Genomic DNA, 25956 nt, shown 5'->3' on the forward strand with positions numbered 1-25956 from the left:
ATCTGGGCTCACTGCAACCTCCGCCTCCTGGGTTCAAGTGATTCTTGTGCATCAGCCTCCCAAGTAGCTGGGATTACAGGCATGCGCTACCACACCCAGATAATTTTTTTTTTTTTTTTTTTTTTTTTTTTGTATTTTTAGTAGGGACAAAGGTTTCTCTATGTTGGCCAGGCTGGTCTCAAACTCCGAACCTCAGGTGATCTGCCCACCTCGGCCTCCCAAAGTGTTGAGCCACTGCACTTGGCCTAGGGACGGGATTATTTCTTTTTTTTCTTTTGAGATGGAGTTTTCCTCTTGTCGCCCAGGCTGGAGTGCGGTGGCATGATCTTGGCTCACTGCAACCTCCACCTCCCAGGTTCAAGCGATTCTCCTGCCTCAGCCTCTCGAGTGGCTGGGATTACAGGTGCCTGCCACCATGCCCAGCTACTCTTTTATATTTTTAGTAGAGACAGAGGTTTCACCATGTTGGCCAGGCTGGTTTCGAACTCCTGACCTCAAGTGATCCACCTGCCTCAGCCTTCTAAAGCACTGGGATGGCCGGGCGCGGGGGCTCATGCCTGTATTCCCAGCACTGTGGGAGGCTGAGGCCAGTGGATCACAAAGTCAGAAGATTGAGACCATCCTGGCTAATACGGTGAAACCCCATCTTGACTAAAAATACAAAAAATTAGCTGGGCATTGTGGCACGGGCCTGTAGTCCCAGCTACTCAGGAGGCTGAGGCAGGAGAATCGCTTGAACCCAGGAGGCGGAGGTTGCAGTGAGCGAAGATCACGCCACTGCGCTCCAGCCTGGGCAACAGAGCGAGACTCCGTCTCATAAATAAATAAATAAAGTGCTGGGATTACAGGCGTGAGCCACCGCGCCCGGCTGAAAGAGTTACGTCTTTGTTTAGTTCTGGAAATGTCTCCATCTTACTCCTTCCAGCAGTGCTTCTCTGCTTGTCCATTGTCGTCTGGAACTCCCACTGGGCTGTGGCCTGCTTCCCCCAAAGTGTGCTCTCTATGTTGCCTGCAGGGTGGTCTCATCGTCACTGTCTCCCAGTCCCCAGTCTCTCTTCTGCTGTGTCTGGCCACTTAAAAGTTTATTCCATTCATTTGAGGGATTTTTTTTTTCCAATGGCTATATTTTTAACTTGCAATATTTGGTTTGTTTTTTTTTTTCTTTTCCCACAAAGTTGACCCTGGTAATAGTTTTCATGGAGTGCAACATGTAACTTTATATTAGAAAATGGAATGTCACATCTTTACCACGTGACAGAGACACAGGAAGATGTCAAAGTCTGAAATAGCAAGTGAAGCTGAATGTAGCTTATGATGGGGTGGGGCTCTGCTGGGCAGGGACAGTCTCTGAGCAGGTGAACTGCTGATCTCACAGAGGTCAGCAATCGGCGTATTTTCACCGTGTAAGTAGACTGATGTCATCTGTAGAAGCACAGACGTACTTGACTGTCACATCCACTAGAAAATAAAGCATTTGCCACCTATGGGGTGGGGAGGGTCCAGTTTAGCCCAATGGGGGACAACCCAGCACATCCACCTTTGGAACCCACCAGTTAAAGGTATTGTCAGAGTATCCTGTTTGGAAAGAATTCCCATTTCAGGCACCCTCGATGAAGAGCCAGGCCAGGAACATGGGATCAGAGAGCGAAACTGTGGAAAAAGGGGAGATAGGCTAATTCCAGAGGCACCTGCCCAGCCAACACTCAGCCCTGGCTCCACGCTCTGAGTCCTGTGTCTGCCGCAGGTATCGGGCTTTCCGGGATGATGATGGACATTATTCCCAGACCTACTGGAATCTTCTTGCCATCCGCCTGGCCTTCGTCATTGTGTTTGAGGTAGCTGAGGCACCTGCTGCTTCTCCCATCCATGGCATGATGCCCCGACCCTGTGCTTTGCCTAATTCGAGCACGTGGTGAGGGATTGGTGCCGTCACTTCCTGCTGTGTCATCTTGGTCAAATCAGAGCTCTTCTCTGCACCTGCGTTTTCCCTGGCCTCATCCTTGGGTTGTGGTGTGGACACTGTGGGTGTCTCCACAGGAGCCCCAGGGCCACGAAAGCTGGGGTGGCCTCTGCCCCTTCTGGGGTTCCTTTTCCTGCACAGCTGCTTTCTGGCTCCACCCACAGCTGGGAGCAGGTGCCGGAGCCCCGGCCTGCCTGGCCCTGTGAAGGCCACTCTGGGCATTTGGGTGGGGGTGAGTGCCTTCCTCTGCTCCCAGCATGTGGTTTTCTCCGTCGGCCGCCTCCTGGACCTCCTGGTACCTGACATCCCAGAGTCTGTGGAGATCAAAGTGAAGCGGGAGTACTACCTGGCTAAGCAGGCGCTGGCCGAGAATGAGGTGAACTGCACAGCCCAGTCTTGGCCCTCCCCCCAGCCTTCTCCCTATCCTTGTCAGTGGCTGCTGTATCTCCGGACACCGAGTCACATCCTCTTCCTCTTGCTGCCCTTTTTTGGGGACAGGCTCTTTTTGGAACGAACGGAGCAAAGGATGAGCAGCCCCAGGGCTCAGAGGCAAGTCTGGGAGCAGCCAGGCCCCTGCCCCGTGCACTCCCTGAGGTCACAGGGCCCTGCCCAGCCGCCCACTCTGCCTCGTGGCCATGGCCTGCTCCTGGCCCTAGTCTGACTTGTCCCTGCCTCCAACCCTCTCTCCAGCTCAGCTCCCACTGGACACCCTTCACGGTTCCCAAGGCCAGCCAGCTGCAGCAGTGACGCCTGGAAGGACATCTGGTGGTCCTTAGGGGAGTGGCCCCTGCTGAGCCCTTCGAGCAGCATCCTTTTCGTCTTCCCTCAGGCAGTGGCTGTGTGAACCGCTGGCTGCTGTTGTACCTCATCTCTGGGCACATTGCCTGCTTCCCTCCAGCGCTGGCTTCTCTCCTCAGAGCGCCTGTCACTCCATCCCCGGCAGGGAGGGACCGTCAGCTCACAAGGCCCTCTTTGTTTCCTGCTCCCAGACATAAGCCCAAGGGGCCCCTGCACCCAAGGGACCCTGTCCCTCGGTGGCCTCCCCAGGCCCCTGGATGCGACAGTTCTGATCAGACAGGTGGGCTTTGTGGTCCTTGCCACCCCGGCCACATCACCCTCTCCTCTTATACCTGGTGACCTTAGAATGTTGCAGAGCGCAGGGCTGTTCTCCCTCGTGTCCTCTGGACCCACCCGCCTCTTCCTGCCCTGTCCGCGCAGGGACATCACCCATATGCCCCAGCTCTCGGACCCTGCAGCTCTGTGTCCCAGGCCACAGCAAAAGTCTGTTCAACCCCTCCCTCCATTCCCAGTTATCTGGGTCCTCTGGATTCTTCTGTTTCTTGAATCAGGCTCTGCTTTCCCCCTAGCCACTACAGGCAGCCTCTGACAGTGTCGCTTTAATTGCATTCTGCAGCAATTACATGTGTCCTTTTGATCCTTGCTCAACTTCCCTCCCTCTCCCAGCTCCTGGCCCCTGGCCCAGGGCCCCTCTTGCTGTTTTTACCTCTGTTCCTTGGGGCCTAGTACACAGCAAGCACCCAAATGGGGGAGATTTTGGGATGAGAGGAGGAAACGTGTATACCTGTAACATCTGGTGGCTCTTCCCCCAGAAGTTTGTGTTTACACATAATTGTTTTCCACGCTGGATCATAATGTGACGTGCAGTTTCGCCCTGTGCTGAGGAGCCACGTGAACCTTCCCCTGGCTAACTGTTGCTACCCCGCAACATTCCCAGTGTAGCCGTCCACTTGCTAAAAAATGGATCTGTGCTCATCTGTATTGATTTCCTTGGAGTTCTACAAGTGGAACTTGAGTGTCAAAAAGAATACGTGGTTTTTGGCTGAGCGTGGTGGCTCACACCTGTAATCCCAGCACTTTGGAGGCTGAGGCGGGAGGATTACAAGATCAGGAGTTCAGGACTACCCTGTCCACCATGGTGAAACCCCATCTTTACTAAAAATACAAAAATTATTCTGGGTGTGGTGGCAGGCATCTGCAATGCTACTTGGGAGGCTGAGGCAAGAGAATCGTTTGAACCCGGGAGGCGGAGGTTGTAGTGAGCTGAGATCACGTCACTGCACTACAGCCTGGGCAACAGAGCGAGACTCCGTCTTGGGAACACATACACACAAAAAGAATATGTGGTTTTAATGTGCTTTGATGAGTACTGCCAAACTTACTCCACATAAAAGGCCTCTTTCTCAACATCCTCACCTGCGTTCTATTTAACCCACCGTGATGCCTGGCCTGAGGGCAGCGTGCTTGCTTGTAGCATTTCTTTAGGATTTGCCACTTGTTCACCTGCCTCTTAGGAGCACTGTGCTCTGCCTCCATGGAAGGCCTCTTCCGGCAGGGATGAGGGCTCACAGGGTCCCGGGGCTGGACACTACCGGCCAGAGCATGGCGGACGGCACACACAGCCCGGGGCGGGAACCTTGGAAACTTTACACAGACGGGGAGCTCAGCCATTCCACGTGTGCTTTCGCTCAGCAGTGCTTATTACAAACCCACGTGTACTTCCTTCCAGCTGGTTGCTTTTTATTGTTGCTGTCTTAAACTCCAAAGTTTTAAGGTGAATTTATTGAAACGTAAAAAAATGCTCAGGTCATACAGGCTTCCAGGTGAACAAACTGTTGTAACCAGCACGTGGGTAAAAGGCAAGTTCCACATCACCCGATGTGGAAGCTCCCTGATGCCCACGTGCACCCTACCCTGTGACCCTCTCCCATCCAGAGTAGCCGCCACCTCGGCCACCAAGCAGGGATGGAACTGGGGACTTTGTGTTTGGCGTCTGCTGTGGGACACCGCGCGAGCTCCATCTGTGCCAAGCATCCATCTCAGCCCCTCCTGGCTGCTGGGCTGCTTCATGTTTGGCTTGGGGTCATTTTGCAGTTGTGTGCTTTGCTGTGGGTTGCATATTTAGGGCCCAACAGAACTGTTGGGTCGGGGTAAACATGTTCGGCTTTTTTCTTTTTGAGATGGAGTCTCACTCTGTCGCCCAGGCTGGAGTGCCGTGGTGCGATCTCGGCTCATTGCAAGCTCCGCCTCCCAGGTTCACGCCATTCTCCTGCTTCAGTCTCCCGAGTAGTTGGGACTACAGGCGGCCGCCACCACGCCCGGCTAATTTTTTGCATTTTTAGTAGAGACGGGGTTTCACCGTGTTAGCCAGGATAGTCTCAATCTCCTGACCTCGTGATCCGCCCGCCTCAGCCTCCCAAAGTGCTGGGATTACAGGCGTGAGCCACCGCACCCGGCCAACATGTTTGGCTTTAAGAGGAACTGTCACACCCATCTTCCCAGGTGGGAACCAGCCCAGTCAGCAGCAGGGACACCAATTCCCTCTTGACTCTTCCCGGTATCTCCTGCCACTCAGGTGACTGGGGTGGCTCCTCCCACTCAACGTCCCCTCCCTCCTCCTCCTCCAGCCGAGGCCTCCGCCTGCACCCCCCGCCCCCCAACTCAGTTCGTCATAACTGACGAGCTGGGTCCAGGGTGCCAGGAATGCCACTGAGGCTGGGAGTGAGTCCTAAAAGGGAGTGGCAGGTGCTGCTCCACAAGGACAGTTGTCCACCCTCAACGAGGAGGGCTGCAGGGCAGCTGCTGACTGGCTGGCGGCCAGAGGACAGGGACAGGCAGCCACCCTCTTGCCATGTCCACACCTGGGTCTCCCTCAATGTGGCTGTCAAGGGGCCGTTGAACAGTGTCGAGAACTGCTGAGAAAATCCCACCAAAGACGAACTACCCACGGATGCCAGTCACCACTCCAGGGTGACGAGAAAGAGAACACACAGGCGGCAGTGTGACAAAATGAGTCCCAGCATGCTACATCTGGTTTCGGGTTTTATTTTAGAATTTATAAAATTCCAGTGTCATCCATATTCATGAGCCTTTACACATGTTTGCATATAATCTCCAAATTCCAAAGTTAAGGCCAAGGGATGGATTGTAGCTATGGAAACATGATATGGAAGACATCCAACAAGGAGGAAAAGCACACACACGCCTCACCCCTGCCTCATCTCTGCCCAGGGCTCTCCTGACAGCACAGAGGCTTCAGGGAGACAGGCCTGGGGACAGTCATTTCATTTCATCACCCTTACAACAACCACCCGAAGGAAAACAGAGCGCGCGCTGAAACAGTTTAGGAAAGGGCTTGCGTCTAAGACATCAGGCAACATACAGAGATGTGCAAAATTCGGTGAGAATTAAAATTTACTTTTGGGAGAGGGTAGGGGCAGGATGTTTTAGGACATTGTACAAAAGACAGGAGGAACCCCGCTGGGATGGAGACTGGGGGGAGCTGGAAGCAAGCAGCCAACAGGACAGAGTTCCGGAACTCATGCAGATGGGGAAGAGGTAACAGCCCTTCCCCACTGGCGGAGCTCCCCCGTGGAGGTGGAGGAGGCAGATCCCGGGAAAGGCAGGAAAAGGGCCTTGCTTTCTTTCCCTGTTTCCTAAGCCATGGTCACCCTAGCCTGTGAAGCTGGAGGATATATTCCTTCCCATCCCAATTTACCATTCCTGTCAACAGGCCCATTCAGGGCTGCCTGAGCAAATGGGGACTTGCCAAGGCAGCTGCAACTAGACTTGGGCTAAGCCGTTCTGGCTCTACTCTTGAATTCCAGAGTCTGAAGATGACCAAGCTTGAGTTATTCAACTGAAGAGTGAGGTGTCAAGGCAGAAGCGACCGTCCCCAGGGAAGGGCTGTGAGATGGATGGGCGTGAGTCAGCTTTTCCGTAAGTCCCAAGTACCTGGGACAGGACAACTCGCTAGCAGCTCAGTCACCTCCGTGGGGGACAGAGATAAGGATGGGAAGACCAGAGAACCAGAGCCTAGGGCCCCGTCCTCAGCCCTCACAGCACGACACAGATGCCTCCCTCGGAGAGCAGGGGCTCTCGGCATCCGGTGGTGTGGTCTGCGTTCTGCTCTACCTCGTGCTGTAGGCCCCATGCCATCATCTTTCAGCCCTGGACCGTGAAAACTGCCAATCACCCAGGACCTGCTCCTAGGGGCTGGCCTGCACATCTGGATGGCCTGGGGGCGGGGTGGGAGTGCCCACTCCCACTCCAGATGGGCCTGCTGGCCACTGACCCACCTGTGCTGAGGGAGAGCGCCAGCCTCCAGCTTTGGTACACGGCGCCCACCCCCAGCTCCACGGGAAACCCATAACCACCAGAAACGTCTCAATCAAGAGATGAGTGTGTGGGGTGGCAGTAACTGCAGAGACCACTCCACGCCGGCTGAGGTAGAAAGAAGGCAACTGAACACACGGCGTCTAGGGCAGGGGCAGGAGGGGCTGCAGGTGGTGTGAAGAAGAGCCCAACTGTCATCTAAGGCAAACTGCCCCCACTGAGGACAAGCGTAAGGCCCTCCCCCATCCTGTGCGCATCTCAATCACAGCAGACACTGTGACGGTCACAGGGGACCCAGATGGTACCTACCACCTTGCCTCCAGGCTCCACTCACCAGACCTCAGGCTGAGGGGCTGGCAGTGGAGGTAGGGCAGGCACCCTTGGTGCTTTCAGACCCCACGGCAGGTAAAATCAGGACTGCCTGAGAACCCGTCACCCTCTGCCTCTCAGGTCACCCCCCAGCTCCAGGAACCTGCCTCCTGCTGTCCAGAGCCATGTCTTCCTTGCACCCTGACACCTGTGCTGAGGCGCTTTGGCAGCTGGAGGAGGCTGACTGCACTCCACAAACAGGACTGTCTGGACCACGGGAAACTGGCAGGAGGGAGGTGGGAAAGGAAGAGGGCAAACGTTTGGCTTTTATAAAGTCAAGGACGTTTATTTCCTGAGGTCATGACACAGGAAGTCGAATCCTAGCCACAGCTGCGGAGCTCTCGTGATGAAGGTCAGAGTGCTGACTGACATGCCGGGTGGACCAGGAGCTGGAGTCTGTTATCTTAGCACGAATGCTCATGACCTTGGTTTAGTGTTAAACAGTGGAGCAGGTCCTGAGCGGGCACGGCCAGGCCTGGAGGAGCGGCCGCACAGAGCCAGGCGCTAGGCTCCCTGTGGGACCTCGGGAAGGGGGAAGAGCGTCAACAATTTACGGAGGATCCAGCCGCTGGGTCAGATTGAGACAAACCATTGTGTGGTTGGGTTCGGGTCAGCAGGCTGGAGAGGTTTCTGCTTTTTGATCATTATCGTTTGGGGCCCCAAGGGAGGGTCTTGGGAGCCACCTGAGCCCCAAAGCTGGGAAATTCCTCAGAGCTGCTCATGTCAGGAGCCTGTGCAGAGAGACGACACGGCTTCAGGACGGGTTGCTCCCCAACTCGCAAGCAGCTTCCGACGCAGTTGCCACCCTCGGGACACCAAGCCCGCCTGGCCGCCCACCCTCCCTGGGACCCAGGAGGGCAGAAGCCCGCACCTGACCTTCTCACTGCTGCTGGCGGCCCAGGGTGCGTCCCGCACCACGAAGCCTCTGGAAGGCGCCTTGGCCTCTTCGTGCACTGGGGGTTTCATGTATACCTGCAGCGCCTCACTGTCCACCACGTCAGCCAGCTGCAGGCAGAGGACAGGAAGATGGGGTCAGTCTGCCCAGCACCTCAGCATCCCGCCCGCCTGCTCACCCCTGCACCTCGCCTGCCTCTGGAAACACAAGTGCCACCTTGTCCCCTGAAGCTCCTGGCTGGGCCTCAGGCCGGTGGACGTGCCAGGGCGCCTCGGGGCTCCAAGAACCACCCAGACTCACGTATTCCTCCTCCAGGTTGAGGATGTGGTCGATGGCTTCCTCCACATTCTCTGGGAGCCCCGTCACAGTGACGCAGTTGGGGTCCGGGGCTCCACTCTGTGGGAAGCGAATGTCCACCTGGAAGGGGTGTACAACGTCAGATGAGGGGACTCCAAGCGAGGAAAAGGATTAAAATTATGTGTTTATTTCTAGTGAAGTATTTTCTGAGTTAGCAAACATTTTAAAATCTGGTTTCAGAGTTGTTCTGAAGTAAGTCAGCCTCATCACCACACCGAGTTAGGTGTACCTCGGGAGCACCCTGTTCACAGCACACAGAGGGCTGCAGCACGTACTGTGTAGTCTTGCATGAAATTCCCACCCACAGAGGAGGCGCTCGCCAGGCAACTCTCAAGGAGATGCCCTCCTAATGGGCCACCGTGGCAGTGCAGCCTCACACAGGCCATCGCCTGCACTGACCCGTGGTGTCCATGAGGACAGTTCCACTGCCAGCCCTGGGGTTGTGGCCTCATCATCTTGAGGGGAAGGCCATGCCCTCCCCTTTCTTCTGGCCAGCCAGGTGCCCCTGGTGAGAGAGGATTCTCACCAACTGTGCTTCCAGCCGGCTCACCTTGAATTCGTCCATGATTTTGCGAATGGCTTTGCCGCGGGCACCGATGATGCGGGCATGAACGCGGTGGTCCAGCGGGACGTCCTCAGAAACCATCTGCTCAAGTTCACCCACAATTCTCAATATAGCGTCCCTGGCAGCTTCTGTGTTCTTTTCGTACCCTGTGATGGTAATTTGGTCCTGGGGCTAAAAAAGGAGAATGTAGTCAGAAAAGGGGATGCCTTACTGGGATTCCCAGCAGGGGCAAGAGCCGGCCCCCACTGCTGAGGAAAACAGCTCGGGAGAGAAGATGGAAAGCAACAACGGCTGATTTAAAACAAGAGGTTAACAATGTCCACTCAGGGCAGGGCATGGTGGCTCCCGCCTGTAATCCCAGCACTTTGGGAGGCTGAGGCGAGCGGATCACCTGAGGTCCGGGATTCGTGACCAGCCTGACCAACATGGAGAAACTCTGCCTCTACTAAAAATACAATATTAGCCGGGCGTGGTGGTGCATGCCTGTAATCCTCAGCTACTCCAGGGGCTAAGGCAGAAGAATCGCTTGAACCTGGGAGGCGGAGGTTGCTGTGAGCCAAGATCACGCCACTGCACTCCAGCCTGGGCAACAAGAGCGAAACTCCGTCTCAAAAAAAAAACAAACAAACAATGTTCACTCAGCTTCCATCTCTTCCCCAACTCCACCCGAAAGACAGTGAATTACAGAACGAAAAAGGACATTTGTCCTCAAAGACAAAGGAGAGACACTGATAGGCAGGAACTCTGGACTCAAGGACAGCGGGGCAAAGACAAAGCCCCAAGCCCCTCAGCTTCCTGCTTCTTTGCCCACGTGGGCCACAGTCTGGAGGCATCTTTGTGCTGGAGGCATCTTTGTGCTGGAGGCTGGCTGGCTGGCATTCCTCAGCGAGTCCCTCTCTCACTCAGAGCTCCCACCTGCTCAGGCCTTCCTTGGGCCACACAAATGGACAGGAGACACCATACCAGACTTGGGATAGCAGACAAGCAGACCAAGCGGACAGTTCAGGGCATAGAGAAGGAAACGTGGTAACAAAACACCTGTAGCCCACAATCGGCAAAAACAACACATCCACAACACAAAAACCACCACGCAACAGGACTGGAGGACGGGGACAAATCACAACATGGAACCACCACCACCCAACAGGACTAGAGGACAGGGACAAATGCCTGGAAAGGAAACAAGCAGAAAGACCTAACCTAGAGACAACAGAACAGCAGCCCAAGAAGCTTCTGTCCAGATTGAAGCAAAATGCCACAGCGGGAGGCAGCAGCCCCACCCACCGTGGCCCAGGAGAGCTGACAGCCTCAGGCACCACCCGTGTGCTTCCAGGTACAGAACCTCATGATCAGAAGCACAGCTCACAGGAAAAAGCTGCCTGTGAAGAAATGACTGCTCCACCCCACTTGGCTCATGGTGTATTAGATGGAATAGTCTAAAGACAGAGTCTCGCTCTGTTGCCCAGGCTGGAGCGCAATGGCGTGATCTCAGCTCACTGCAACCTCTGCCTCCTGGGTTCAAGCTGTTCTCATGTCTCAGCCTCCCAAGTAGCTGGGATTACAGGTGCACGTGACCACGCCTGGCTAATTTTCGTATTTTTAGTAGAGACAGGCTTTCGCCATGTTGGTCAGGTTGGCCTTGAACTCCTGACCTCAGGTGATCCACCTGCCTTGGCCTCCAAAAGTGTTGGGATTACAGGCGTGAGCCACTGTGCCTCACCTATAATGACTCTTAAGATTGATAATTATATAGAATAGCAGAGGGAAATAAAAGGCAATAAGGGTGAGGGGCTTAAAAGAGCTAAACTCTTGGGCTGGGAGCGGTGGCTCACAGCTGTAGTCCCAGCTTCTTGGGAGGTTGAGGCACAAGAATCACTTCAACCCGAGAGGCAGAGGTTACAGTGAGCCGAGATCGCGCCACTGCACTCCAGCTGGGGCGACAGAACAAGACTTTCTCTCTCAAAAAAAAGAACTAAACTCTCAAGATCAAGACTAAAAATTAAAAAATGTACTTGGGGAGGGAAGAAGACGTGGGAGCCGGAGCAGGCAGGGTGCAGGAGGGCCCTCCTGGCCTGGCTGGTGTGTGTGTGACTCAAAGATCCAAAAGGAAACAAGAAGCTGGGGAGGAAGAAGGGGAAGGGGAAGCAGCGGAAAACCCTGGGCAGCACGTCCACAGTGGGAGCGAGAGGCATGGAGGTGCTCTGCTGCCAGAAGCAGTGGGAGCGAGAGGCGTGGAGGGGCTCTGCTGCCAGAAGCAGTGGGAGCGAGAGGCGTGGAGGGGCTCTGCTGCCAGAGGGTCTGCTTCCATAGGGTTCTGGAAACCAGCACAACCACGGCCACCAAGGCTTGCAAGTCTCCCACTGTGGGCAACGCTGTACTGACACGCCTAGGAAGCAGACACCCCAGCAGGATGCCAGAGCCAGGAAAGACCAAGCCTGGGAAGTGTGTGCAAGAGGGAGCCAGATAGACATGGGGGTGTTGGGTGAGGCTGCCCTGCATGCCAGGTGGCAGGGCCCAGAGAGGGGACGGGGCTGCCTTTCATTTTGTTCTGAGTGAAGCAGGAGGCCATGAGGGCCAGTGGCAGGGGGGTGGCACTGCAATTTGGAGGAAGTAACAACAAGAGTTTACTAAGGACCATCTGGCAAGCACAACGGTGTTTGCAGCTGGGGCTGCAGAGAAACGTCCACCTGACCCCGAGAGGCCCAGGTGACAGGTGAATGAGCTACACCTGGAGGCGCCACTGATCAAGGACCCAGCTGGAGCTCCTGCTCATTTTCCGGAAGGAGACACAGGAGAAAATGCCCCAGGCCCCAGATGATACATAGTGCCAGAGACCTCACCCATCTGGCAAGTGCTGAGACACAGCCCAAACCTCAAGCCAGAATCAGGTCCTCAGAGACTTGCCACTCTCAACTTGGCCCTCGAACCCCCATCTAGGCACATCTGGTTATTGCTCCCAAGTCACAGCAAAGGTCAACAAGCGCCTCTGCCCCCGACACGCTCCAACCGAGGCTCTCACCTGGTTCCCATCGTCCTTATCGGGAAACTGGATGTTCACGTCATGCTCCAACCGGATTTGGGTAATTACTGCCCCCTTTCTCCCAATAATCTTGGGATGGTATTTGGGGTCTACAGTGACACTCAGCTTAAAACTCCTTAAAGCCTACAAATGAAAGGAGCAAGAATGAGGCAAAGATTGAGCTGATCCACCCTGTGACCCCATTCCCCCTCCACCCTGGTCATAGGACACTGGAGATGCTGCAGTGTTCTGTAACCCGTGGTCCGGAATGGTCCGCCATCTCTTTGGCCCAACCCCTGCCACCTTCCATTATCTGCTGATAATGAGAACCAGGGAACTTGGCTGCTCCACAAGGCGGTCTATAAATCCTTCAAAAGAGGGCTTGGGGCCATTTGCGAGGATCGTGCTCAGGAACTGACAGAGCTGGGCAGTGAGTCACGAGCTTGGGGCCCTGCTCTCCTCATTTGTCAAACAGGGATCTGATGGATATGTACAGAAATGCTCTGGATCTTTTTAGGACAGCGGACCAAGAAGAGGGGGCAGCCACAGCCGCTGAACACCCATGGCCAAAGGCTACAGGTATGACCTGGCTGCAGGAGACAACCCAGAGTCTATGCAGGGGTACACTGAGACTGTGTGAGGTTCACGAGCTCCACCCCATTCACCAGACTCGACATGCTCATGGGAGGAGTGGAAAGCCAACCCCCTCAGCAAACCACCACCCCCCCCAGCACAGTCTGCTCCAAGTTCCAGAACCCCCGCTCCTGTCTGCAGCACTCTGCTCACACAATCCTCCAAATGTCAGCCCTGCCAGAGGCTGGGCATCTGCAGCGCTCCGCTCACACAATCCTTCAAACGTCAGCCTTGCCAGAGGTTGGGGGGGTTTCATCCCTGCTTACCAGGAAGTCACTCACCCTTTGACCACCCTGTGCTAGGTTAGTGGCGGTTCCCTGACACTCGTCCTCACTGCATGGCACATGCATGGGGGCCTCTTGCAACCTTGGCCTTTCCTATAGGTCTGACGTACCACTCTGATTTGGTTTTGAGAGAAACTGCAAATTTACACGGAAGTCCAACTTTGTCACTTTATGAAAAAGAGAAAGGTGCCATGCTCTTAGCTAGTTCCACAGCAAGACCTCTGGATGCTGACTGCATCCTGGCACTGCCTGCATCTCACCTCTGGCCACCCAGATGTAACTGGGATGCTGGGATCTTGAAGAACTTCCCTAGATTCTGACATGTGCCCAAAGCTGAGCACCATGGCTCCGGGCAGCGCCCCGGCCACCTCCTGCTCACCCGGTCCTCCTGCTCGGCCTGTAGCTCCTTCACACGCTCCAGCAGTCCAGCCTTGGCCCGGTCCAAATTTGCAGCGAGGCCCGTGATGGCGATGACGTCAGACTGCAGCTCAGGTGCCGGGACATGTATGTTCACCTACGTGAAGAGGGGGCTGACTTGATGTTCAGGACCCCAGAGAACAGGAAAGAGTCCACTGGCCCTGGGACCCAGAAGAAGTGAGAGGGAAGGCCACCCGCCGTGAAGGGAAGTCAGTGCCCAATCCGAGCAGGAGGAGGCAGAGTCAACAGGAAGTTGAGAAAGGACGCTGGCACTCAGGAGAGGATGCGACCGGCCACTCCTGTGACATGGCCTCCCGGGAAAGGGGTCTACCTCAAACTCATCCATCATCTTGCGGATCCCACTTCCTTTCTGCCCAATGACGTAACGGTGAAGGTCAAAGGGCACCTCTACTTCAACGGTGACAGGAACCAACGCCTGCAGGGAGGATGGTCGTGGTTAGGCCGTGGGAGCTGAGAGCAGAGTGACCTTGTAAGCTTAGCAATAGGGCTCCACGAAACACAAGGCAAACAGCCCTATGACAACAGCAGTGTGCCCCACCTGACAATGCCACCAGGACCTTTAACTCAATAGAAAAGAATGGGAAAAGATTTGCATTAGGCTAATGCTGGCAGACAGAAATTTCAGACCCTTCATCCCAAGCCTACCCTCCTGAAATACAGCAGCCCCTTCAGGCCCACGTAGGAGGAGAGGCCCTGACTCCTGGCACATCCTTGGGGTCGTGACGGCTTTGACCGACGCCCATGAGGTGTCACAAGGGACTCTCGGACCACTACTCACCTTCCCTGCCCTGTCCCTTGGGATCAGGACGGCTTTGGCTAATGCCCACGAGGTGTCACAAGGGACTCTTGGACCGCTGCTCACCTTCCCTGCCCTGTCTCCCCCACCGCCCTTCACCTCCAGAACCTGCTCTTTCTCGCCACAGCATTTACCATCACTTGCCACAGTATATATCTGCGTTGATTGCTTGTCTCTCCACTGCAACGTGAGAACTATTTTTGTGTGCTGTGGCACTGCAGCACTGAGAGCAGCATCCAACATGCACGTGGCACTCAACACTGACTGCACACAAGGTGAGCTAGGCCTGATGACCCCACTCACGCGGGGGGAGACACTGCAACTGGAGGTCACATTCAACCCCCTGCAACTGAGACCCTTCCACAGCCCCCTACACCTACCGTGGGCCTGAGAGGCCGGATCCCATGCAGCTGTCCCAGAAAGGGGCTATAGAACCCAGAGCCTTGGTGAAGGGAAGTGGCCTCCCCAAACTCTGTGTCCAGCCGAGGAGCACAGCCAGACAGCCCGTGCGCACACGGTAGGAGCAAGAGGGCTAGCTCCACTGCCGCTGCCACTTGGGCAACCGTCCATCCCATCCAGGCCATGCGTCTCCCCCAGGTGCCTGCTGACTGGGCCTTGGTGGGGGGTGGAGGGGGGCACACGGACACATACCTCCAGGGCTTCCTTGGCAGCCTCACACTTTTCTTTCCGGCCAGAGATGATGATGATGTCACACCTCCTTGGAGAGCCGGGGTCAGAATCTTTAGCCTCTCTCCCCTCCCCAGCTTCGTCCCCATTCTCCTGGACAACTGGCTCTGTACTGTGAACTAGAGAGAAAGGGGAAAAGGGACAGCTGACAGCTGCTGGAAGAGACCCCACACCTTGTTCAGAATGCATACATCTGTGAGGCACCTGCTAGGTGCTGGGTGGTCAAAGGGAGGGAAAACCACTCCTGTCCTTCAGGAGGTCTTGGTCTGGGCAGGGAGAGCAGATAGGATATCCCCACAGCAGCCTCAAAGAGGGCTCCCAGACCTTGCGGGGGGGTGGGCACCGAAGGCTTTGCAGGGAGGCCGTGAGCTCTGTGTCTCCCTTCTTCACCTTGAAAATGAAGCTAACAGCAACTACAGCAGAGGCTTCAGTGAGATCAGATGAGTTAGTTCATGGGAGGAACACAGGGCAGGCCCACTGCACATGTGGGGCTTGACTGTGAGGCAGGGCTCATCAGGGAAGGCGGCTAGCACGCACCCCACCCGGGAGAGGCAGTGGGAAGGGGGTGAGAGGTCTAGGGGAGACAGAAAGGGCAAGGTCAAGGTAAACCTGTGCCAGCTCCTTAAGCCAGAAAGCGAGAGCCCCAGGAGTGAGGGGCGTGTGAACAGGACACAGAAGACAGCTGGAGGGGCTCCTACAGGCCACACTGGGACACCATGTGTACCAAAATAGACACAACAACAATAAGTATCACAAAATAGACACCACAACAATAATTACCACTAAGACAGAACCCAGGAGGTGTGTGATGTAAATAAATGAGCAGGAGACCAGACAGATGCCTGCCTAAAATCAAGGGTGATCCTAGGGTGGGGAAGTAGGTGTTTCTGAAGGAGAAAAACTGGCAAATTTGAATACCGACAACATATTAGATACTACTGTTATATAATGTTCAATCTGATTCCGATAAATGTGCTAGAATTATGTAAGAGAATGTCCTTGTTCTAAGAAAATACCCACCATGAATAAAGGGACATGTCTAAAAATTACATTCAGAAAAAAAAAAAAAATGTGTCTAAAAGGGGAGAAGTTGAGAAAAGAAACTGGTGCCACAGGATGTGTCTTTATACTATTCTGTGAAATTCTATCAAAATCAAAGTTTTAAATAACCACTGAAGTGTAAAACATAGATGGAGTACAGTATGAGTTTATTAGTTTCCTACTCAAAACAGCCTGTATTCTCAGGAAAACAAAGGGGCTTGAATGGCTGTGTGTGACATGCTTCCTGGATGACCAGAGAGATGACACTATGTGAACTCAGCAGGCTGCAGGGCCACCTGCCGCCCAAACAGCTCAACCAAGACTGATACACAGAGTGGAGGGCATACCTTTTGTTTCACAAATGCAGAGCAAGTGAGAGAGAGGCAACCGACCCATCCCACAGGTCACCGCCCACCACCAGGTGCATGGGCAGAGCTGGGGGCAAGCATGGTACGGGGAGCTGAATGCCCTCCTAGAAGATCTGCCGGCCACTTGGATGGTGCCCTCTGGCCAGCCAGAGGCTGCAGCTGCCTGCCTCACAGGGGACACCCCACAGTGACAGGAAGTGTGGAGGAGGAAGCTCTACGATGGGGCTCATGCGATCCAAACGATGTCATGAGAATCACTGGGACTGAACTCGGGACACCCGAGGATGAGGCTGCACGCTCCTCATCGCCTTGGGACTGGCTACCTTGTGTGTCTCTAGGACATATGAAGGTCACCTGGTCACTCCGTCAATAACTGACGTGATCCATCTTTTAAAGGCCAGGGAGTGACCCTGAACCTCTGGAAGCCCCCAGAATACACAGATGGTTTTCCAGCAGACAGGAAAGAGCCTCACCAGTATGTGCGACAGCTCTGCCTCTCACATGGGAGGCACCACTATGAACAAGCAGAACAGGGCTAATGGGGGACCCACCTGGGTTCTCCTCTCTGTCTGGGAATTTAATTTGAACACTGAAATCCCGAGTAATCTGCTGGATTCTGGAACCTTTGGGGCCCATGACAGATCGATGGAATTTCTGGGGTATAGCACATTCTAATGTCACCTGAGCTTCCTGGAGGGAAGTACACAAAGAAAAAAGAAAAGAGCAAAGATTAAATTCCTTAGGGCAAGTTTTACAGCACTCTTCATACCACCTTCCTCCCTGTCCTCTACAGCCACTTGGCACAGATGCTCCCCTTCTCCTGAGTCCAGGGCTCCAGGCGCAGGGAGGAGGGAGGTAGCATGACAGGTCCAAGGGGGTGGGCCTCCTCTGAAATGTGTCCCAGAAGGCCAGGTGCCGTCCCTGGAGGGTGGCCAATTCAGCCAAGGGAGTGGGACCTCCTGGGGTAGCCTCTGACTCCATGAGGAGGCATCAGACTTGATTATTAGGGAAAGGGAACCCAAGGCCCTCGCAGGGGAGTGGCCTGGAGGGGACACTCTCTAAAGACTGCTTGAGAAAAAGACCACATCTTCTCGTGACTTCCCATGGATTCACATGGATGCCCTCAAATCGATTTTCTTTCCTTCACAGAGGGGAGAAGAGAGCTGACCCCTTACACAGACTGCATTTTCTTTCTTTCTCTTGCTTTCTTTCCTCTCTCTCTCTCCCCTCTCCTCTTCTCCGTCTTTTTTTTTTTTTTTTTTTTTTAAGTGCTTCTCACAGGCAGAATTCTCACCAACTATCAGGAAGGAGGCCAGACAGGCTGAGGAAAGAAGAGTGAGCCCCAGAAAGCCCCTTCTGAAGCCTTCTGGGGCTGTATGAGGGAGTCACCTCCCTGCAGGGTGGAGCAAACACTCATAAACGGCTTCGGTGAGTGGCCACTGGGGGGTGAGAACTCCTCCCCGAGCACCCAAGTGCCTACCAGGTCCTCAATGATCTCCTGAATGCGTTTCTTGGCTGCCTCCACACAGTCCTTGGCGCCCTTGAGGGTGACTTTGTCGCTCTGTGTGCCAGAGCGTGGGAAGCTGACCATCACCCCGCCATACTCTTCAGCAATCTCCCGCAAGACCTGGCCTCTTCGGATGACAAAGTGGCGGTGGTGCTTGGGGTCCACCAGCATGGAGTCTTCCACCACATTATCCTGCAGTGTTAAGAAGAGATGGAAGATAAGCCACCCCATCACGGCCCCAGCAGAGTCAGCCGCCGAGGCCCGCTCCCTACCAGGTTTTGGATCAAGGCCTCCAGCTCCTTCTGTGCCTCTCGGACGGCGTCCTCCTTTCCAATGATGGTGATTAGGTCCTGGTCCTTGTCCTCAGCCGCAGGGAAGATGACGCGTGCTCCAGTGCTGTCGCGCACCTTGCGAATTTTGCCGCCCCCCTTGCCGATGAGGAATTTGTGGTATTCTGGCTTGGCGCGGATGTCAACAGTGAAACTCTTGGTTTGCTGCAGAAACCAATCCCACTGTGTTAGCCTGACGCCACATGCCTGGACCACAGTGAGGAAGACAAGAGGGCCTGTAGGACAGCAACTCAGGCTCCCCTTACATTGTCACCAGTGTTCTGATGTTGCACCAATACCCCCAAAATGGGGCTAGCACACCTCACTGAATAAACAGATGAATACCCAGACAGACTGCACACATACTTCTCTTCCACAACAATCAGATGCTGGTGGTAATGAACACAGAGGCTTAGAACCCTGGTCCTGCCACTTACAAGCATTGACCAAACTTCTCCAAGCCATTTTTGATCTGCACAGGGGGAGGCAACACGCCAGACAATGTGTTGGCAGAGTACACGTCCTGGGGAGCGTGGGGTGTGCCCAGCAGAGCAGGAAGCAAGCTGCCTAAGAGGTTTGCACCACGCTCCCACTCTTCTACCTGCTTCCAGACCAAGCACACACAAATCTGGGCCAGGCCTCCTTTCCTCCCACAAGTGCTGCAGATCAGCCCCCACAAAACCAGCCACTCCCCAAGCTCAAGCTCAGAGGGACACAAGCCAACCAAGGCTACAGTTAGAGACCAAGTCCTCAGAGGCCTCATGTAGCACGACACCCTTGTGTGGCAGTAAGAAAAGAGGGTCCTGGAAAGGCCCTGGACACTGTGCTTGTGGACACCAGTGCCTCTGGCAGACCCATGCAGGGGCCCCGAGAAGGGCACTGCTCCACAGGACTCAGGTCCACACGGGGAGCTCTTGCCTTTCTCCAGACCCAAGACCTGGCCCGCAAGCAAGAATACCGAAGAAAAATGTGCTAGCACAAAAATATTAAATAACAACTTCGCTATCTTTTAAGTGCAGGTTTCACCAAATACCACCTAGAGACTCTGCTACTTTTCAAAGACATCCACAAATAGCAGCATTAGTCAAACATCAGGCAATCAATTAGGCAAATCCAATCGAGCAATATGGCCAAAGACAACCTACCAAACCAAGCAGGGATTACCCCAGAAATGCAAGGCTGGTTAAACATAAAGACAAAAACATCAATCTAATAACAGCAACAACAAAAAAGACAAGAAATACAAGGCTCCAGATTACAGAGAAACGTAACTATCCACAGACCACGTGATTGTGACATATAAAATAAGGATCCACAAAACAGTGGGCCGGGCGTGGTGGCTCACGCCTGTAATCCCAGCACTTTGGGAGGCTGAGGCGGGTGGATCACAAGGTCAGGAGATCGAGACCATCCTGGCTAACACGGTGAAACCCCATCTCTACTAAAAATACAAAAAATCAGCCAGGTGTGGTGGCAGGCGCCTGTAGTCCCAGCTACACGGGAGGCTGAGGCAGGAGAATGGCGTGAACCCGGGAGGCGGAGCTTGTAGTGAGCCGAGATTGCGCCACTGCACTCCAGCCTGGGCGAAAGAGCGAGACTCCGTCTCAAAAAAAAAAAAAAATCCACAAGAAAGTGACTGGCACTGATATACACGAGCTTTATTCAGCAGTCTCGTGAAGGTCAACGTACAAAAATCACAAGTGCTTCCATGTGCTAACAACTGGAAATGGAAAAAACAGTGCCATTTACAACAGCACTAAAAGAATAACAGTAGTTAGATCTGTTAAGTCGAACATAAAAATGTGCTAAAAATTATAAAACACCAATAAAGAATCACAGACCTAAAAACAATGGAGAGATGCCTGAGAGAGTCAAAACTGTTGAGCTGTCAATCCTCACCAGTCTCATCTTCAGATTTAACACAATCGCAATCAAAACGTGAAAATGCTTTTTTCCTACAAATTGACAGGCTGATCAGCAAGGGATGTAGAACAGCCAAAGTTAAGAGGGCTCACACTACTGATTTCCAGACTTCCCATAAATCTGGTGTCACCAGAAGAGCCCGGAAGCATCCACAGATGGGTTTTGACCCAAAGACAACAGCAATTCCATGGCAATCTTTAGGGATGATGGAAAATGAATTTTGATGATTGTGGTCACATGACTGCATGTTACTTAAAACTCAACTATACCTGAAGAATGGTCAATTTTACTGTAAATCATACTTAAAAGACAAAAGCACCCCAAAACTAATTAAGCCAAAGACCAACTTTTAGATATTGTATATGTGAGCGTTTGGACCTGGAAAGGCCCTCCAGTAATAGCAAAAACAAAGACGCATAAAAAGTACACTATAGAGCTGTTTTCTGACCCGCCACAAAGGAAGGGCCTTCAGGGGTTTCCACAGTGAGAAGAGAGAACACTGTACTGAGGACCAGGCTTCCTGCCAAGAGTCACGCTCCCTCCCCATGCTCACCTTCTCCTCCGCCAGATGCAGGAGCTGCTTCTTGGCCTTCTCCACATCCGAGGAAGGGCCCCTGATAACAACGGTGTCGCTTCCTGAACCTTCCACGGGAAAGTGAATGTGTACCCCGCCGCACTCCTCCATGATGGAGCGGATCAGACGGCCCTTGGTGCCAATGAGTGAGTTGTGCAGCTTGGCAGGGATGGAGACCTCTACCTCGGCTATGTTGGCCTGAAACCAAACACAGGGCAGGAGGAGGAAGTCACATTTTTGTGGCAAAAAGGGTAAAGGAAAAGACAAACTATCATCATCATCTTTGGTGGTGATGAACACGCAGGCCTAGAACCCTGGTGCTGCCACTTACAAGCACGGACCAAACTTCTCCAGCTATTTCTGACCTGCATGGGGGAGGAGGGAGCAACGCACTGCATCATGTGTTGGCAGAGTGCCCGTCCTGGGGAGAGTAGGGCGCGCCCAGCAGAGCAGACGCACTGGGAGGTGTTTAACTCAACAGGACCCAGAGTCCTCGTGAATGTATGCTGGGTTGGGAGGTGGGAGCGTGGTAATTTCAGACCACACATAATGCTCTATTTCTTCAGTCAACTCTCCGGCTCTGCCAGGGGTGGCTCCATATGCCTATGGACACATAAACTTTTCCTATTAAAACCAAAGATTCTGCTTTCAGCCAAGATGCAATACCAGGGACTGGACTGAACTTACCGCCTAATGGTGACTTTCAAGACCCTGGAGACAGGAAACAAGGTGAGCCCTACAACTGCCCCAAGTTGCTGCCACAGTACAGGAAGGTGAGGAAACGGAACCATCCGGAGGTCAGAGCCCAAAGAGATTGCCATCGAGAACCTCTGAGATCCGGAGACCAGCCACTCATATATTGATACGTGTGAGGAAATCACCTTTGGCCTGGGAAAGAATCCCCAGAAGGATCACAGGAAACAGTGCCTGCAGCTCAGCTGGGCCTCGTGCAGTGCCTTTAGGTCAGTCAGGGCTGGGTATAGTGGCCTACAGCTCAGACACCAGGAAACAGTGCTTTTAGCTCAGTCAGGGCCTGGTACAGTGCTGCAGCTCAGTCAGGGTCTGGTACATTGCTTTTAGCTCAGTTGGAGCCTGGTACAGTACCTGCAGCTCAGTCACCAGGAAACAGTGCCTGCAGCTCAGTTGGGGCCTGGTATAGTACCTACAGCTCAGACACCAGGAAAGAGTGTCTGCAGCTCAGTTGGAGCTTGGTCCAGAACCATCCTCAGCAGTTTCAACTTTCTGGGACGTGGAGTACTCAGAAGGATCTTATCTCAGCAGTGGAAATATTTGGGCCTGAACTAAATATGCTCTGATCCTCCCTAATAAACCTTAAAAGCAAGTCCTTAAAGGAGCAAAAGTTTTCAGAGTAACTTCACAAAGACAAAATAATATTCAGAGGAATACAAAAACACCCTCATTAAGAAACACCAGAAATGCAAAGAATAGGGGGAAAACCCATAACGAGGAAAAGAAAATAGAAAACCACCCAGAAATGACAATGTTAGAATCAGCCAGCCAAGGACAGAAAAACAGGTATTTAACTGTATTGTCTATGGCCAAAAGCAGAAAGACTGAACATGTGAAGAACTGAAAATACAGAAGATACTAATTCAGACGGAACTTCTAGAGAAGAAAACAACGTCTAAAATGAAAATTATATTAGATGAAATTAGGCAGATTAGAACACTGCAAAGAATTAATGAATTCAAAGAAACTCATGGAGAAAACCAATACCGCTCCTCCCCCCAACTCAAATAAACAGAGCACAAGTAGAAGACGACTAATCCCCTGGTCACCAGAGTCCCTGACGGGGAGACAGCAAGGGGCTAACAGAACAAAATACTCAAGAGTGTCCAAAAATTTTCCATATTTGATGAAATTCTGAACACACATATTCAAGAAGCTCAATAAACACCAAGCTTAGAGACATGAAGAAAACTACACAGAGACACATCCTAACTTGCTCAGAGACGGTGGTAAAATCCTAACAGCAGCCAGAGGGAGAAGGTTTGTCATAGACAGAGGAACAAAGCCAGGGGCGCCATCAGCTTTCTCATCAGAAACAACAGGAGACGGCACTGAAGCCACGTCTGGAAAGGAAAAAACTGCCAACCTAGAAACCTTTATGCAGCAGAAACGGTTTTTCGAAAGTGAAGGAAAAAAATACTTTCAGACATACAAAAAGTGAAAGAAGTCATTACCAGATACACACTACGAGAGATGTTAAGTGGTATCCTTCAGACAGAAGGAAAATGAAGACAAGGATCACACCAAGAAATGAAGAGCTCTAGAAATGGCAACTGTGTGGATAAATACATACATTTTTTCATATTGTTTAAATCTCTTTAAAAAATAATGGATTTTTTTTTAAAGGTTAATAATGTAAATGGTAGACTGAAAGCCAACCATATAAAATCATGACGTTGTGGTGACTGAGCACGTGGGGATGGTGGTAGTTACTGTTTAATGGGTGTAGTTTCTGTTTAAGATGATGGAAAATGCTCTGAAAATGGACAGGGTGATGGTTGCACAACCTTGTGAATGTACTCGGTTGAATCAACCATTAAAAAATGATTAAAATGATAAATTCTGCTATATATATTTTACCACAATTGAGGGAAAAAAATTACAGTAAGTGATTTAACTGCGTTTGTTAAACATATATAATAAATATAAATATGTGATATATTAACATATATATAATCACAAATGTAATTAAATGCAAACATCATAATCTTTTTTCTTTTTTTTTTTTTTGAGACAAGGTCTGGCTCTATGGCCCAGGCTGGAGTGTGGCAGCGCAATCTCAGCTCACTGCAACCTCCACCTCCCAGGCTCAAGCCATCCTCTCACCCTCAACCTCCTGAGTAGCTGAGACTACAGGCATGCAGCACCATTACTGGCTAATTCTTTTTGTAGTTTTAGTAGTGACGGGGTTTTGCCCAGGCTGGTCTTGAACTTGTGAGCTCAAGTGATCCGCCCACCTGAGCCTCCCAAAGTGCTGGGATTAGTAGATAGATTTAATTTAAAAAGCAAGCTGCCAAAAAGAAACTCACTTTAGTATCATACAAAGTAGGCTGGGCGCAGTGGCTCACACCTGTAATCCCAGCAGTTTGGAAGGCCAAGGCAAGAGGATCACTTGAGGAGTTTGAGACTAGCCTGGACAACGGTGCGGTAGCATGCGCCTGTGGTCCCAGCTACTTGGAAGGCTAAGGTGGGGGGACTGCTTGAGTCTGGAAAGCCAAGGGTGTAGTGAGCTATGACTGCGCCACTGCACTCCAGCCTGGACGACAGCAAGACCTCATCTCCAACAAAATTTTAAATATAAGGGGGGAAAAAATAACACAGACTTTGGAGCCAAGCATACTACCAGGGAAAAGGCATCATTTTATAATGGCACAGATTACATATATTATGAAAGAGAGGTGACATCAGTATTGACAGCAAAAGGATAACGCAGGACTACTCTAAAAAACTTCATGTTAATAAATTTGACACCTTGGAGAAAATAGAAAACCCCTTGAAAGACACTAATTACCAAGTACACACTAAGAAACAGATGATCTATCCCAACAGTGCAATATTATCCTGAAATAAAAAAAGAACAAAGCAACGATACAGGTGACAACACACACAAATGTCAAAATATCCTGCAAAGTGAAAGCAGATGGGCCCAATAAAGAGTAGATGTTATGATTCCATTCACACAAAAGTGTAGACAATCCAAAAGCATCTACTGTGGCTGAAAGCAGATTGGGGGTTGCCTGGGGATAGAGAGGTGGGGGTGGGGGTGGGGGGAGTGTGGTTTTGAGGATGGAGGGAGACTGTAATACACAATGGCATGGGACATTTTTGGGGTGATGATGGGGATGATTCCATGGATGTATACACACGTCAAAACTATTAAATTGTACGCTGTAAATATGTACAATTTACTGCATGTCAATTTTTTTTAAAGGAAAGAAAATACCGTAAATACCTTCGGATAAGATTTTCAGGTAACAAAAAGAAAATGTCAAATAAGACAAGTGCCCACGTCAAATGTTACTGCTGCAGGGTTCAGGTAAGTAAGCATCGTGAGAGACAAAGGCCGAAAACTGCTGACCAACTCATCAGTAGCCTGGATTGAAAGCTGCAATCTTCCACATCTGCCACCTGAGCCTGCACTGGCCCAATGACCCCGCGTGACTCAACCCCAGGCTCAATCTTAGAGGCTGACAGAGATTTTACCAGAGGACCTCCATTAAAAAACATCTCCCATTACCAGGTCTTTCTGAATAGACAGAATCCTGCTCCGGGCAGCTTCACAGTTGGCTCGCTTGCCTGTGATGATAATGGTCTCTGAATTGCTATTCTCTGCCGGAAGGTCGATTTTGGTGTTGCTTTCTTCACGAATCTACAGGGAGAGAGATCACCATGAGAAGCTGACTAGAGCTCTCCCAGAGTTGAGACACAGTTGAGCACAGGGCTAGAAGTAAGGAAGAGTCCCTCCTAGTCTAAAACCAAAATGGTGCAGGGCTACAGAGGACAAGGCAAGAAAAAGCAAGATGCAGGGGACAAGCTATCACCTTTTTAATGTTTGCGCCTCCTTTCCCAATGATATTCTTGTGAAACTGTTTGAAGATCGGAACAGAAATTGAATAGCTATTTTCCACCTTAAAGACAAAAAACACAGCCCGATTCACCACCTGTGCTAGAGAGTAAAATACAGTATCCCTTCTACCCCAAGGGCAGCATGAACACGACAGGGCACTGGGATTTGCAATGCAGCATCCCTTCTACCCCGAGGGCAGCATGAACCGACAGGGCACTGGGATTTGCAATGCAGCATCCCTTCTACCCCGAGGGCAGCATGAACGCGACAGGGCACTGGGATTTGCAAACAAACCTTCAGAGGGTTGTCATGAGGGTAAGTGAGATCATTTGTCCAACAACTAACTTTCGTTGCAAATTACAGTCAATCGATGCAAGTCTACTTTTTGGCTAAGAGAGAGTTCATGTCCCATGCCAGGATCAGAGCTGGCTGAGGAAGGGGCTCAGAACACACATGGAGACAGTACAGACCCCTACGCTCT

At 52.2% G+C, this 25956-nt stretch overlaps 1 protein-coding gene across 10 annotated transcripts in view; it reads right to left on the bottom strand.

The window, feature by feature from the left end:
• Positions 1-5785: 5785 nt before the first annotated feature.
• The window catches only part of HDLBP (high density lipoprotein binding protein), an 86495-nt gene continuing 66324 nt past the window's right edge, over positions 5786-25956 (bottom strand). For 5 of the 10 annotated variants that reach the window (XM_063712567.1, XM_063712570.1, XM_063712568.1 and 2 more), the window contains 13 exons: positions 25450-25536; positions 25146-25277; positions 20858-21076; positions 18325-18546; positions 18026-18244; positions 17097-17235; positions 15101-15255; positions 13964-14068; positions 13595-13729; positions 12299-12442; positions 9265-9450; positions 8658-8774; positions 7722-8467 (listed from right to left, as the gene is read on the bottom strand). In XM_063712567.1, coding sequence (XP_063568637.1) covers positions 8186-8467; positions 8658-8774; positions 9265-9450; positions 12299-12442; positions 13595-13729; positions 13964-14068; positions 15101-15255; positions 17097-17235; positions 18026-18244; positions 18325-18546; positions 20858-21076; positions 25146-25277; positions 25450-25536 — 2142 coding nt within the window. In that variant the 3' untranslated portion in view covers positions 7722-8185. 10 annotated transcript variants of the gene reach the window in all.

Source organism: Pongo abelii, chromosome 11, assembly GCF_028885655.2.
Source record: "Pongo abelii isolate AG06213 chromosome 11, NHGRI_mPonAbe1-v2.0_pri, whole genome shotgun sequence".
In the NCBI taxonomy this organism is placed as follows: domain Eukaryota; kingdom Metazoa; phylum Chordata; class Mammalia; order Primates; family Hominidae; genus Pongo; species Pongo abelii.